Source organism: Sciurus vulgaris (assembly GCF_902686455.1).
Source record: "Sciurus vulgaris genome assembly, chromosome: 9".
Taxonomy (NCBI): Eukaryota; Metazoa; Chordata; class Mammalia; order Rodentia; family Sciuridae; genus Sciurus; species Sciurus vulgaris.
In genome coordinates, this window is record NC_136469.1 from 91082252 (window position 1) to 91099065 (window position 16814).

The 16814-nt window shown below is 34.3% G+C and overlaps 1 protein-coding gene across 1 annotated transcript in view; it reads left to right on the plus strand.

Moving 5' to 3' along the window:
* The first annotated feature begins 5963 nt into the window (after positions 1-5963).
* Positions 5964-16814, plus strand: part of LOC306669136 (transmembrane protease serine 11G-like) — a 32623-nt gene continuing 21772 nt past the window's right edge. Inside the window, exon 1 of the mRNA XM_079153019.1 lies at positions 5964-6019. Coding sequence (XP_079009145.1) covers positions 6012-6019 — 8 coding nt within the window. The 5' untranslated portion in view covers positions 5964-6011. The remainder of the gene's footprint in view (positions 6020-16814) is intronic.

Below are 16814 nucleotides of genomic sequence, written 5' to 3' on the forward strand. Positions count from 1 at the left end.
ATGTCTATATATTGTGTACCTGGTACCTAAATTGACTCATAGATAAAGGTATGCTCACAAATTTAAAAAACAGAATGAATCCAAATGCCTTTTAGTTCACCTGACTTAAATTGGTTAAAAAAAATCAGAGTAAAGATGTGTTTAATATTACTAACCCACACATTTTTCTAGGTGGTCAGCCAATCAAAAGAGCATTAGTATATAAAGTTAAAACAAAAAGAGCATCAGTTTCTACAAAAGGTTACAAGAATGTCCATTGCTCTTAGGAATTTTTTTAGATCAGAAAATGATGGCTTAAAATGTTAACTAGGTTTTTCTAATATCTTTGTTTTCATGAGTAACATAAATTCACCATTAAAATGGGTAAATTATAAAATTCATTTACAGGTTTTAAAAGACTTTTGAAAGAAAGTAAAATTCGTAGATGATTTCAAATGTGAATTGATAAACATGGGCCTTTGTAAAGGATAAGTAGACACCAAGGCCGCTTTAGTGTTACTACAGAAATTATGTTTCTTGGTTCAAAACTAGTGTACAAACTAAATATGTTTTTGTTATTGCTAACTTAATTCTGCATTCTTCTTGTAAAACTTTCAATTGTTGCCTTTAGTGTTATGCACAAGTACTACTTCTAACAGAATAATTTCAGTTAATAAAAGATAAACTGTCACCGTCACCTAGGTACAGATAGAATGTGATACTGTCTCCCACTACTAATACTAACTGAAATTTAGCAGAAGAAGTGACTGTAAATTATAGATATTAAAATTAAAATGAATTACTTCCCTTCAATACTGGCAAAACTGTCCTGCTAGATGCTTAAAACCAAAATTTACAGATCAAAGGCAAGGAAGAAAAGGCTAAGGAGAAAGCAGCCACTATTTTGATCTTCCCTCTCCAAGTTCAGTCAGGACTTGGGGAGTGATATGTCCAATCTAAGGGCCCTGAAACTCCAGTGTTACCCAACCTCCTGATCAGAGGGATTGTGGAGACCCTAGAAAACAGGAAACCAACCAGCATACGTTCTGCAAAAAAGGAGGCTCATGGGCAGAGAAATTTCTCTAGTGCTTCTAAGCTTAACCATATGTGGTCAGCAAGACTCTGATCCATCCTGAAAGATGGCACAACTGGTAGAGGAAGAAACTAAAGAAGCCATAGGGGCTTCTCACAAGTTTCCAAGATTTGCCCCTGAGGAATCTCAGCTGGCATTAACTGTACATAAGAAAAAGTTCAATTTTTAACCAACTTGGACTTAAATACCTGGCAGGAAAGTATAACCAAAACGCAGTCATACATGAATATTTAAAAGAAAAGACAATGGTTCTTTTAATATAAGTTGAGATGTATTCTTGTGTCAGTCTATCCAAAAGTAAGTAAGACTAGGAAGTTATAAAAAATGGTTCCTGTGTGGAAGTTTCCAATAGTAACTATCAAAAGGACTCAAAGTCACAGGTTTGTCCTGAGTTAACTTGAGTCAAATTTCATAGACTTACAAATCTTTCTTACCTCCTATAGAGGAAGATTTGATCTGGGTTTCTGTTTTTTTTCTGGCATGATTATCAGCTCCAATATTTATCCCTCAGATTGGTCTTCAAGATGTAATGTGGCACATTAAAGCTCTAACTTTACCAAGAGAGCCCTAAATTACATAGCTAAAGTGATCCCTCAAATAAACTCTGAAATAATGCTAACAAAATGTTATTTTGTGAAAATCAGTACATATTCCATATGTGGGCTCCTTCCTGGGCAGTGTCTTCAGAGATCATGCAGAGATTTTCTGGGAGGCAATCTTTCCCAAGATCAGGAATTTCATGCCCATGATAACCCCATCCTAAGGAAATCTGAAATAGGACATTACAAAAACTTGTCTTTTTTACAAGATATATTTTTGGCACCTTTGTCAAGTGTCAGATGGCTATAAATATGTAGATTTGTCTCTATGTCTTCTATTCTGTTCCATTGGTCTTCATGTCTATTTTGAAGCCAATACCATGCCATTTTGTTCTTATGACTCTGTAGTATAATTTCAGATTTTGTATTATGAGGCCCCTGCTTCACTTTTCTTGCTTAGTATTGCTTTAGTTGTTCTGAGTCTCATTCTTCTAAATTAATCTAAGACTCGTTTTTTTCTAATTCTGTGAGAAATGTCATTGGTGTTTTGATGTGGATTGATATAAATCTGTATATTGCTTTTGGTAGTATAGCCATTTTGAAATATTGCTTCTGTCTACCCAAGAACACGGGATGTTTTTCCATCTTCTAAGCTCTTCTTCAGTTTCTTTCTTCGGTGTTCTATAATTTTCATCTTACAGCTCTTTTACTTCCTTGGTTAGATTAATTCCCAAGTACTTAATCATTTTGAGGTTATTTTGAATGAGACTGTTTTCTTGATTCCTTCCTTGGCCGAATCACTGTTGGAATATAGGAAATTCAATGATTTTGGGGTGTTGATCTTATGTTCTGATATGTGGTAAACATTTGTAAGCTCTAGAAGTCTTCTGGTGGAGATTTTTGGGATCTTTTAGATGGGATCATATTGTAAATCAACAGATAGTTTGACTTCTTCTTTTCCTGTTTGTAACCATTTGATTTCTTTTTCTTGCCTGATTGCTCTGGCTAATGTTTTGAGAACTATATTGAACAAAAGTGTGAGAATAGAAGCCTTGTCTTGTTTCTAATTTTAGAGGAAATGCTTTTAGTTTTTCTCCATTTAATATGATGTTGGTGTGGGGTTTATCATAAATGGACTTTATGAGGTTTAGGTAAGTTCCTTCAATTCCTGGCTTCTCCAGCATTTTTAACATGAATGGATGTCAATTTTTATCAAAGGCCTTTTTTACATCTATTGAGATGATCATGTAAATTTTGTCCTTAATTCTGTTTAAGTGATGAATTACACATATTAATTTCCATACATTGAACCAAACTTGCATCCCTGGAATGAAACCCACTTGATCATGGCATATTATCTTTTTGACATGTCTTTGAATACAGTTTGCTAATATTTTATTAAGGATTTTTGCATCTATGTTTTCAGGGTTATTGGTATGTAGTTTTTCTTTCCTTGATGCATCTTTGTCTGGTTTTGGTATCAAGCTTATACTGGCTTCATATAATGTATTTGGAAGTGCTTCCTCTCTTTAAATATCATAGAATAATTTGAGAAAGACTAGTGTTATTTCTTCTATAAAGGCCAAATAGAACTCAGCTGTGAACAAGATGGTTCCTGCATCAAATCTCTGAGGCAGACTGAGAGACAAAGCATGCTTTTCAAGCACCAGCACACACTGAAGCCTCTGGATGACTAAGCTTAGGCAACATTTTTTTGTGGCAGGCTTCTCTGTATAAAAACTGTGTTTCCCCTCCCTCTGTGGTACATCTGCACCTGCAGCACCATGGGTGCTTTGAATGTCCAATATTAAGTTTTAGTGAAATCCCTCTTTCACCCACCTCACTGAGAAACTGCACACCCACTGATGTGGTCCCACATCATGGTATAGCTTGGAATACAACTTTCTTCTGCTCCAACATCTTCCATCTCAGTCTCGTTTCCTTGATCAATAAGAATTTTATGAATATCCTCCTCCTATTTTCTATTTTAAATTCCCATCTTGGCATCATCTCTTTAGCCACTTATGTATTCATTCTTTATTTTAAAAAAGCATTTGTTATGCTGTTTTTAAAGCCTATAAAAAGGCTTTCTTGTAAAGCCTATGCATTACAAAATCCATATTCATAGACATTCTTCCATCCTTATGACTCTAAGCAAGTTTTATTTCTGAAATTGTTTTACCAATTTACCATATCACTGAAATATGGGAATGCCAATTTATCACTAAAATTAGCTAGCATTATTAGCTGTATAGTTAAAAGTATAGAAAATAACATTTGTTTTGGTTTTAGAATTCTGAAAAATCCTACAAGATCTTCTACACAAATCCCACTGTGACTATGAGGCATATACCCATGATCATATTACATTGCATAGCAAAAGGGATTTAATAAATTTGATTAAAGTTACTATTTAATTGTGTTCTAGTTGCAAAAACAAAAATATAATAAAAAGAAAACATTTATTTCTCACAGTTCAAGAGTCTGTGAAGCATGATGTCAAAATACTGACAGATTCAATCCATTGTATAGACAAAGCATCTTCTCACATTCTCACATGGTAGAAGAGATAAGGCAGTTCTTCAGTTCTTTGGGGTTGCTTTTCTAAGCAGCAGTTAGAACTTTTAAGCACTTTCATATCTAATTAGCTCCCAAAGTCTGCCTCCTAATACAATCACTTTAGTGGTCAAGTTTTCAGCATATGAATTTGTAGCAGGGTTGGGGACACAAATATTCAAATCACAGCACTTAATAATAGGTTGACTTTAAGTTAATCAAAAGGGATTTTATCCAATGGATCTAATGTAGTGTGTTATAAATAATTTAGAATTATGTACTTATCCTAGTAGTGGAAAAGAAAAATTCCAAGTGTGAGGAGATGTACTATTGTTTCCTTGAAGATGAAGGAACCATGTGCTAAGGCATGTTGGCAGCATCTAGCGACTGAGAACAACCCTGACTCATAGTATGCAAGGAAAAAGGGCCCTTACTCCTTCTACAAGGAACTGAATTCTGCCATTGGCTGAATGAGTTTGAAAGTAATTCTTCATCACAGTCAGGTATGTACTTTGCTTTCAACTTTTGAGAATCTAAGCAGAAAATAAAGTTAAGCTTACTTGGACTTATAAAATAAAAATAAATAATTTTTAGACAGCTTAGGTTGTGGTAAATTATCAAACAATACAATAAAGTTGATAAAAGTGTAGAATTTTAAATTAATTAGCCAGTTTTAACATTTGTCTCTATATTAATTTAACATTTGTAATTATGACACATCCCTGTTTTTGCCAAAAACATTTTTTTCAAAAAGAGGGAGTAGAAAAATAACTGGGAATATTAACTGCCAGACTGATGACCAGAAAGACTCAATAAGGCTAGAATGCCTTAGTATTTGCAGGGGTACTAGTAAGTTCATTGAAACACATCACAACTTTAATCCTCAAATCATTCGCTAATGGAAAAAGTGGGTTCAAAAACTCTAAAATAAGTAAAACTAAAGTTAGAAGCTTACTTGAAGGAAAAGTGTGGGTAAAGCATTGTCCAGGTTGTGTGATAGGTAAGGAAATTAGAGGAAAGAACATTTTGGAGAAGTTGACTTAGAGACTTTCAGAGTCTACAGAACCAGTGCAGACAGATCCTAATTAAATATATAAATTGACATTAACAGTGAAGTGGATTTTGAATTGCAAACTGTAACAGAAAGAAAAGACATTTTCCACATATGGGACAAAAACTCAATTGGACAAGAAGACTCGGCTAAGTCAAAGAAAGTAGACAATGATGTGGCTGAAAAGTTGAGTACACAGAGAAGAGATGATTAGATGGTGAAGATCTTTAAGATGACAGTTGGCTCAATATATGTATTACTTTTTCCACCTCAAGAAGAATCCACCTTTAGAATAGACAAATGAACTACTGAGCCAGATATAAAGAGCACTGTGCCATTGTATTAGTTAAGGGCCATTAAAAGTCTCAGGAAAGCTGATTTTATTTCAAACTTGCCTCCTATAGAAACAGATGGATGGACCAGAGACCAGACTTGTCTTGACTCAGAAGGAAGAGTGCTACTTCTTGAAAAGCAAATACAAAACTTCTCAAAGCATCAACGGGTGTGGCTTAGGGTTTAGACTTGAAATTATTTCTCGCTTGATTTTAATTAGCCATAACCAGGAAATTCTTAACTTCCCGTAACAAAGATTTACCAAGTGAGTCTTCACCTCAAACCGTACTATTGGTTAACATTTACCCTTACCAACTTGTAAAACTAGTTTTTTTTAAGTCCTTAAGTATTAACTTCAGTCAGCTTACAAGTATGAAAAAATACACTGGATACTACTCATTTGACGAGAAATCACAAAGCAGCACAGAGGTGGAGGAGTTTACATTCTCATCAGTGTGTGATGTATCAGTAAGTTTAATTTTATTTCATGTTTAAAAGATTTTTCTGTGTGTGTTTGTGGTTGCTAATACAAATTGTGAATTATTTTGAGTTGGCAATCTAATCACTTTTGCTCTGGGGAAAATGACATAGTAATAATACTCTATCAGGAAGCCATGCTAATGATTTTTACGTTTAAGATTTGGAAAATGTAATAATGGATCAGTTTAAAATTTAATTCACTGTTGAATTTTTAATTGAAAAGTTTAATGTGACAATGAGATAATCAGAGAGAGATACAGAGAGAGAAAAAGGAAAAACAGAGCCAGGGGTGGATTTGTAAGCTTATAGCAGTGGAATGACACAAAGAAGGGTGTGTTTCTCAAGCTCACCCACGAGTTTAGAATATGTAATGCTATCTTCCTAAATTGTGCATTAAATTGATACATGAAAAAGAGAGGAAATATCTACATGTATAGGAAGTATTGAATTTAGCCCCATTCTGAAACTGATAAATATAATTGAATATATCTGAAACTCAAAAATTAAAAATTTTAATTTAAAGATATGCTTTGCTACTTTAAATTTTTAAATTAAGAAATAATATAAGAATAATTTTTATAAGCATATAAAAAGTGAGAAGCAAATATAATTCCAAGATTCTTGTAATTTAATAATTTTTAAATTTACAAAAAATAGCTAGATCTTAAACATATTTTAGTTCTCATTTTCCTTTCTAATCAATTATGCATTTTTTATATTTTTTGACATTATTGAGCATTAGTTCTTCACCTATAAATATGAAATAAATTAGTGCAACTCACTCAGGATAATGAGGGAATTTCACATGTTTTTTAAACGTTTATAAACAGAGTTGTATTTTTTTTCTTTATTATTAATAACTGGATATTTGTATATAAAATTCAATTAAACAAGTGAATTTTCAGACCACAATCCCCCTAATAATTAATTTTATTCTCCCCAATAATTTAAAGTGTGCCCCTTTTCTGAATTTGACCAGTGTCTTATGTGTATGCATGTATAGACCACAATAAATCTTACTCTTATGTTTAATCATAATCCGCCACTTAAAAAATAAAATAAATAGATAATACAAAATGTTCCCCTTTCCACCTGCTCACCTTTCCACCAAAATTAAAGTTTATTCTGTTAAAAGACAAAACATCTTCCTATTTTTATTTCAAAGGATCTCTAATCCATATGGGGAAAAAGGATGATATGATACCAATAAAAACAATTTAATCTATTTTCTCTTTCACGGTTGTGCTCTGATTCAGGTACTATTATGTGCTGGGAGCTGTTCTTGGCATGAGGGGCATGCAGCTGAATTATGTTTCCATTAGGACTTTTATAAATGTAATTTTGTATTATGACTATTTAAAGGCAAAATAAATCCACCAGAAAGGTAAACAGATGAGTTTCAGTCACATAAAAGGAAGGAAACTGGGGAAATAGAATGAAATAAACCTCTGGGAAAGCAGAAGACCTGTGTCTAGATAATAGGCCCAGAATCATGTAGGCTTTTATATTTCTGTTACCTTCTGTTTTCAAGATTTTCAAAACTATCCTCTCCAGGACCAAAATTCTTGAAAATCCCACAGTCTTACTTTCTAGTTATATAATTAGTATGCCCACATAATATGTTTGTGCAGTGTTGGGTTTTGTTTTCCTCGGTTTTGTGGTTCAGAGGAAAGTGAGGGGTGAATGTAGTGAGGATGGGCAGAGGTGTTGAAAAGCCATTTCTCCTCTTCCCATAAATAATCAGTGCTTTGGAGGGTTTTCTCCATTTGGAACACACAAATAGATCTTTATTAGTTTTTGTCACATGAGAGTTATGTGAAGAAAATATCTTTTTTTTCTTGTATGTGCCAGTATTGAGTACATTGTTTGGCACATATATTTTAGTGAACTAACTTAACTGTTCTTCAAATTTATTTGTAAGTAATTTCCAACAAACGACTTATCTCCTAGTTGTTTGGGTCTCCTCCCCTTCACTCAAATAGACTTTACCCCATTTTTATAGACTTCATTTTTTGTAGAAATATTTTATTCATTTTCTAGAAAACTACTCTGTAGTGATGTCAATAGGCATAAATACATCTGTAGTATTTAATTCTTACTTGCTTTCCTAAAAATGAGTAACTGTGATATAGACTCTTAAGATGATTTCATTCCTACAGTGAAGTTTGGAGTAATTACATTTCTCTTTACCTCATACAGGTAGTAACACCCTACAGTGAATTTTAATTTATTTTCCCCATAAAAGGATTTTGTCAAGTGAAAAGGGTATAAATGTAGACCACAATAATTTAAATCTGGAGACCAAATTTGCCATTTAAGTGAGAATCTCCTTTTATCTTCTGTGACAGTGCCTTGGGCTAGGAGTTCATCATTGTCAGTGTAGTACTAGATGAAAAATGAGAAGATGTCCCCAAACCAAACAAGAGTAATTAATATAGACAGAGTAGCATAATTTCAAGTTTAAACATGCAATTATAACTTTATCAGAACATATATATACATATATATATACACATGTATATACACATATATATGTACATTCACATTTTAATCATATATTTTTAAATAAGACAAACATATCTGGGTTAATTTATAAAATTAGGTATTTTTACAGGAAAGTGTCATGATAATATTTAAATGTATTTCATTTTTAAAAATTTTCAATAGAAATTGAAGTCAGTATTACACTTATTCATATATTACCACCATTATTATCCTTAGTAATAAACATCCCCCTGGATAATTTTTGCCCAGTCAAAATTGTTTCCTTAAGATAAATTATTTTCTGCATAAACACTTTCACAATTTCTGAAATGCCATTCCATGATTAACCAACTACAGTACCTGCTAAATTTCTTTGTTTCATTGACTACTCCCTAAAATCCCCTGAGTTCTTTCCTCAGGATATGATTCTTTGTGGCCTTCTCACATATAGGTTTTTCACTCTCCCACACTCCAAGATAACTTCTTGGTTGAGGATTTAATCTTTGCTGTCCTTGTCATTTCAGACCATTACTCTCCTTGGCCTTGTAAAATTGTCTCAGTCCTTCGAGTTTCCTATAATTGTACTGCCCTTGTTCAGTGTTAACCTAATAGCCCCCATGGTTATGCCCCCCCCCCCTATTTATTGAAGATTTTGTACTTCCTTCCCAAACTCCTTTCCACTCCCAAATCCTACATTTGCCCTAGGTAGCATCAGTGCCTTGTGGTAGATACACAACATCCTAGTCATTTATTTCCTTGATGTTCTCATCTGTATAATCTTCTATTCAAATACTGCTCTCATATCTCCACCCTGTATTTGTCATGACTGGAAATGATTCTCTCTGAATCATAACTTTGGATTTCTATCACTGTTCCAAACTTCCTTCTTACAATCTTGCTGCTAATGCTCCAGAGTTTTTTTAAACTCATTTATTACTCTAATTTTTAAATTTATTATATTTATCAGTTGCCACCCTCAATGCACACACACACACATTCGTATACATACCCACACACATCTTTGTTTCTCTTGTGATCCTTCGGGTCCTCTTTTAAACAAATTCTTTATTGCTATCATGAACTCCATGAAGTTCTCTTGCCAATTTTTTTTTCACCATTTTCATTATTCCAACTTTTACATCTTCCTCTAATTTCCAGTTCTCATCACCTGCTGTCTCATCTTTTACTACTTCAGAGAGATAATGTGGTTGATTGATTAGATAAGAATACCTTCAACTTTCTCATATCAAACACAAACCTTTCTGCTCAGATCTTTACTCATATTCTCAAGAAGACCCTACAGTCATACAAGTTTCCCCAATTTATTAGATTAAATCAGACAAAAATGTCAATATATGACAACTTTTTTTTTCTTGGTCTCAGAGATTGAGCTAAGGGGAAACTTAACCACTGAGATATATCCCCACCACATTTTTAATTTTTATTTTTTTATTTTGAGACAAGGTCTTGCTAAGTTGCCGAGGCTGGTATTGAATGTGCAATGCTCCTGCCTCAGCCTCCCAAATTGCTGGGATTGTAGGCATGTGCCATCATACGCAGCTTATTTATGATCCCCCCTTTTATTTTATTTTATTTTATTTTATTTTATTTTCGGTACCAGGGATTGAACTCAGGGCATTCTAGCACTGAGCCACTTTCCCCAGCCTATTTTGTATTTTATTTAGAGACAGGGTCTCATTAAGTTGCTTAGCTTTTTCTGATTCTGACTTTTAACTTGAAATCCTCCTTCCTAAGTCTCCCGAGCTGCCAGGATTATAGGCATGCATCACTGCACCTGACTATATGACCACTTTCAGTCTACACAAAAGATAATTATTATATCAACTAAACTAGTAGTCTTTAATTCATGAACATTAAAAATGATCTGCATTCAATCTCCCTCCCAACTTCAGAATATCCGATGGTTAGTTTTTAGCATTTTAAGTATATTTAAAACTATCTGATCCATAAGAAAATAACTTTATCTATTAACTTCACATTCACAGATAACTTGCCTCCCTCTTCCCATCCACAGTAAAACTCATTTAAAAAGTTGTTGGTACCCACTGTTCCAGCTCCTCATCTTTAATTTTTTCCTGACTACATTTTTACTAAAATTTTTTCACTTGGATTCCTATTCAAAATTCTGAGAACAGACCCAACAGAATAGCTTCTTGTGTTCCATTTACAAGTGAACTAATTCTCTTCCCTAATAGGTTTTAGCTTCTTCAAGAGGAGTAATCATTTCCTGGTCTTCTCTCTTTTTTGGGGGGTGACCTGAGGATCACTGCCCAGACAATGTCCTCACTATCTTGAGGCATATACCTAAAGACCCAGGCCTGTCTCTCTCTCCTCGGTTGCCATGGCAATCCCACACAATAATAGTGCTCTTAATTTTGACCATGCGTCATTTTTATGAGTTTGGGTTTCTTTCAAATCTACCGAAAATAATAAAATTATGACTTAGTATAATTTTGCTCAACAAAACTTATTCCCAGTTCTCAGGCTTCTGTTTTCTAATGTGCCCTTTTGGAGTGGTAGTTTTGCATTAAAACCTAGGCTGTACAAAGGAAAGTGTTAATAAACAGAAGATATGGAATTTAGGTGGGATGGATTAGTTATTGCACTTACTTTCTTGGGAAAATTTCTTTAGCCTCAGTAACCTCGACTGAAAAATGGACATAACAATATTTACCATATAAACTTCACATAGTTGTTGGGTAAACTGAGAGTTATGGAGCATATTAAGTTCTTTATGACCTGTAAAGTGCTTCATAAATGAAAGCTACTAATTATCATTGTTATTATTAGTAGTACAACCTGTGCTTCACCTTTATGCTTCACCTTTTGTTCTCTCAAACCTGTTTGAAATAAGGTGGGGCAACCTTGAGCAAAAGACCACTCCCTACATTTTCTGGGGCCCTAAGACACTCTAAAGCCACTCTTATGAAGCTCTATTACACCATGCAGATGTATCAGGCAGAAAGAGTTCCCAATAATTAGGATAGTTTATCAGATATATGCAAATGCCATTTATGTTTAGCAGAGGTAATAGTCACCCTCTGGCTGGTATCTTGTCACTAAAATGCAAGGATGAGTAACAGGAAAGTGGGGATAAGAGAATTATCTAGACAGACATCCCTTGATTATAATGTTGACAGGAAACTCCAAAATGAGAAAGATTTTTTATATGACTAAACCATATTGATCAGAGCAGCTATCAACTATTTCCATTTTCAAACCACGGAATTCTGTTCCACAGGGTCAATCAGTCACAGCTACTTCTTTAATTAAGTCTGATAATTGCTAATATTGAGGGAACACTTCCCATCTCCTCTTTCTCACAATAGCTTTATAGGGATCATCTCCTTTTTTACAGAATAATAACCTTAGGCACTGATAAGTGAGTTTACTTCACATCACTTGTGAGTACCAAGGAATTCTGTCTGAAAATAACCCAGGTTCTTCCTATCACAAACACTTCTTAGAGAGCTAGCAAGGATGCTGTAACTACTATAAAGAAAAAAGTAACATGGGAAAAATCTTGCCTGCTTTCTCTTTAGCATTATGTGAGAATTGCTGAATTGGATGAAAGACACTGAATATCATATTAAAAAAAAACTACTTATTCCCCCATGAACCCATTGATAATTAGAACTGTGTATTATCTCATTGTCTTCAAACATCTTTCTTAGATGTCTGGGACATGAGAGTGTTCAATGTTCAGTAAATCTAACATACAATATGGAACTCACACGTATAATATGAAAGTTTCCGGAGAGTAGGCATTAATTATTCTCACAATACTCACATAAAAATGGCAACTCTGTGGAGCAAAAGACATGTTAATTAGCTTGGTTTTGGTAGTAATTTCACAATGTATATATATACCAAATGTCACATTAAACACCTTAAATATATACAACTTTCATCAGTATCTTAATAAAGCTCAGCAGGAAATGCAAAGGCGTAAATAGGCAACTCTCAGTCTTGTTCTTGCTCCAAAGATAACATCAGCCTAGAGAACATTCCTAATATGAGATAGATTGCAGACAGACAACAATATGCAGAACAGTGGAATATCAAGAAAACTATCTGGGCAATTAACAAAAGGTGAGAGCTTTTCATCTTAATTATCTAGATAACTGTATTAATTCTTGACTTCCCCTTTCCAAAGTGATTCAGAGCGAGTGCAGGAGGATAAGACTGGAACCCAATCTTTCCACTCCCTATCCCTTATTCACCTCACTTACACTGCATTAGCTCTGCAGAAAACAGCAATGTCAGTTCAATGAACTAACCAGAGTTTATGTCCACATGGACCAAGAACTGTGTTCAACGTTACTGTAGTAACAAGAGAGATAGAGAACAGAGGCACAGAAATAAGGTACACAAAAAGTAGATGTGTTTGTGGGAGTTGTTCATGCTCTGCTCTGATTATTTCTATTTTCTCAGTGCAAAGAAATCAAGTTCATCAAGTTCATCAGCTGGGGGTGAGGATGAAGGAGGAGATAGTGGAGATTTAAGAAGAAAAGGTGTAAAATTATTGTCTATTACTTAAATTAGGAGGAAGAAAAACTAAATTCATATGATGGCAAAGAAGTACAGAGGGACAATTTACAGAGGTTAGTTGTCCTGAATTTAAAATAAGACTTATCAGAATACTGTGTATTCTTCCCCAACCATATTTGTGCAAAGGCAAAATAGGTAGGAAGTTTTCTTTAACCAGTGTTTAGGTTTTATTAGATGATTATGACAAAATGAGAGAAAGTTGTGGGTCTGAGGGTGTGTGCCAGAGAGTGAGAATGATGAGATAATGAGAGCCTGTGGGATTTATGCTAGGAAAGAAGAGTGATGCTGACTTGAGAGCAAGGAGAGGTAGGGCACAGGTGATAGGGTCAGTAAGTTCAAGGCCCACTAGGACTGAAAACAGGGAATAAGGTAATAAGGTGGAAAGATGGGAATTGGGTAGTTTATATTATGGAAAAATTGAAGCCGTTGGTAATGGCATAACTCTGGGAATGGGCAGTTTAAAGTAGAGAGAAAGGTAAGCTCAGTGACACAAGTATATGGGACAGAAGACAGAATATGACCAATGTGATAATATGAAGAGCAACAAAAATAACATAGGAAACTTCAAGAGAATTGTGAACTGTGCAGATCCATGAACGAAAATGGCTTCTAAGATAAGAAGAAGGCATCAGAGCAGCACACTGAAAGATTTCCAGAAATGCCAACACCGGCAGCTGGGGAAAGAGGAAAGCAGGTATTTCAGGTGGAGTAGGTGTTGTGAGCAAAGCACTAGATTGGGTGAATGTAAGGATCAGAATAGCACAGATTAAGGGAAGCACTGTACACTAAGAACACTAAAGTCAGGTGAACTCAGCAAATGAAAGAACTTTCTTTTAAACATGTAAATTATACCACCTCTCTCACACATTTAAAACTACCACTGGCTTTCTTAGAATTAGTATCACCTTGCCTTTACCTCCCATAGGCCCTGTGATCTGATCCTTTGTGGCCAACCTTCTCCACCCTTTCTGGAATTCACTGCAGTCCAGCCACATTGGCTTCATTTCCTGCAGAAATTCAACAAGCTCACTCCTGTCCAGCTCTCAGGACTTGCTGCCACCTGGTTGCTCATTCTTCAGCTTTTCTTAAGCCTGTTTCCTTCCAATTCATCTCTCAGCTTCAATGACATTTCCTCACAAATGACTCCTGCTACCCAGTCAAGCACCCCATACTCCCTGCCCCCAGCCTCTGGTTTCCAGTCACGCATTAATGAATTTTACTTTCACATGTCAAAACTGATTACCTTTATTTTTTTTATTTTAGTCTCCTCTAGTAACCATGAGCTCCATGACAGCAGGGATCTTGTCTGTGCTCTTCACAACAGTTTTCCTGGCAGTGATACCAGTTTTTAGTATATAATGAGATCTCTATAATTATTTATTATACTTTTAGGTAAAAGAGTTTACAACCTATATAATGAGAACATAGAATTTTTGAATAAGAAAAATCACATCATCAGAATTTGTATTTGAAAGATAATTTGAGTAGCAACAACATTGTAGGAGGTATTGGAGGGGAGGTTATCTGGAAATAGAGACCAGTTAGTGTTTCCTATAACTGTCAGAGGAAACATATTGAATGCATGAGGTAGGATGGGTTAAGGAAATGCAAAGACACAAAGGAAAAACAAACCAGAGGCGGACTGAAAGGGTGAAGGAGACCTGGAGAGGGAGATGTCTTATGATTTCAAGGTTCAGAGAGCAGGTAATCTGGGAACTTGTGAATAATTTTATTAAGGCCTATTTTTGTTTTAAAACCTGTAACTAAAAAGTAAAAGGGAGAATGGAAAGGGATAAGAAACGTGATCTGAGAAGAAATGAACAGACTGAGGTAGAAAAAATAAAAAGAACAAGTCAGAAGAAATTTCAAAAGTTCTTTCTCACTCAAGGAAGACCTTGGTTGATTTTATTTTCAAGCTTCAAATTTTATTTTTTAAATAAAAACTATTCCCCAACTGTTTCAACTTTCAAAACAAGATCTGCTTTCTTGTAGAGATTGAAATTTATTGTATAATGGCAGTTAAAAAAAGGCTTCTAAGGATGAATGAAGCTTAACAAAACATTAATAGGAAGGTAGGAACCCCACCTTCTTGCAAAACAAAACAAAACAAAACAAAAATAAGCAATATTGGCAGAAATGCTGGAGAGGAACTGAACAGTCATGATGTCTTCAATAGTTTCTGTCAATGGTTTGTACATTCTTTTTGGTCCTTATTGAGTTTTAAAAAATCTCAATTCTCTGAAATTCCTTAGACTATTTTCTTAAGATGATTCCAATAAATTTGCATTAATGAAGACAGGATTTGGGTAGCACTATTCTCTGACCTTAATTACTCCCTTTAGGACCCTTATCTACTAAACACCAGTTATTTAAATAATATTGATAATAACAATATTAATAATAATATTAATAATATTTTAATTATGACATGAGTCAACTTTTCAGTTATGAAACATTATGTCTTTCTTATTTGCATAATGTGGGGCTATGAAAAAAAGGCATACTGCCTGCCAGAACATGAAAAATAAAAGAAAATACAAGTCCTGTTTAAAAACAAGTCTCTCTCACAGTAAAATTTTAGTGCCTCCTTAAATTCTCCTTCTCCTCTATTGCTCTGCCCTTGAACCCTTGCTGCTGACAATCAATGGCTAATATTCCACTTGCACATTCTGTTCTACTTGCTCTATTATGTATTATCTTAATAAATGTCAATTTTATCAAATTAGTGGATTATTTTGTTCACATTTTCTATACTCTTGCTGATTTTTATGTACTTGCACTAATTAGTGATATATATGTGTATATGTATCAAAAGCATGTCCATAGTATATATGTCTCCTGGTATAATTGTGGAAGAATTGTCTGATTCTTTGAATTCTAATAGTTTTGCCATAAATATTTGGTGTACTATTGTTAGTTGTGCACATGTTTAGGGTTATATTTTCTTAGTGAATTTACCCTTTATTACTATATCATGTTCCTATTTATCTCTATTAATTTTCCTTGTTCTGAACAGTTTTGACACGAATATGGTTACTTTACCTTTCTTTGATTTTTATTACATGGTATATCTTTCTGCATTCCTTTATTTTTGGTTAATCTGTATCATGTTTAAAATGGGTTTTTATGGTCAGAATAAAGATGTTCTGATTGCTTATCCAATATGATACCAAGTTCAAATAGGACGGCTGAGACAAATTATATTCAATGTAATAATTTTATGAAAAGAAAATGTCTCATTTACTTTTTTCCACGACTTTCTTTGTGCTCACATCACCAATTTTATGAAAGTCTCACTATATTCTTTTATTCTTCATCTCTAAATCACTAGGTGACAGCATTTTGATTAAATAGAGTATTTGAAAATCTCCAGGAGATAGAATAGATGGTAGATTTATCTATGAGAACAGAACCTGAAGATGCACCTTGGTGAAAGATGGTAACATTGAAAGAAAAGGACAAACTGAAAAAGCAAGGAGAGTTCTTTTTTTCTTCTGAAGTTTGATTTTACAAACACAAACTCTGAGATAGTATAGATAATGAAACCACTTGGAATTTAAATGAAGGTAGGGATGGGAGTAAAAGGAGAATGCTTTTCGAAACTGCTTTGACTCTGACAATGGATAGCTTTTGTTGTGCTCACCGTCATGGTGGCATGAACCCCATGTAAGTATGAGGACACTTATGGTTTTTCCTTTTTTTCACATCAGACAGTATGCTGAGGCTG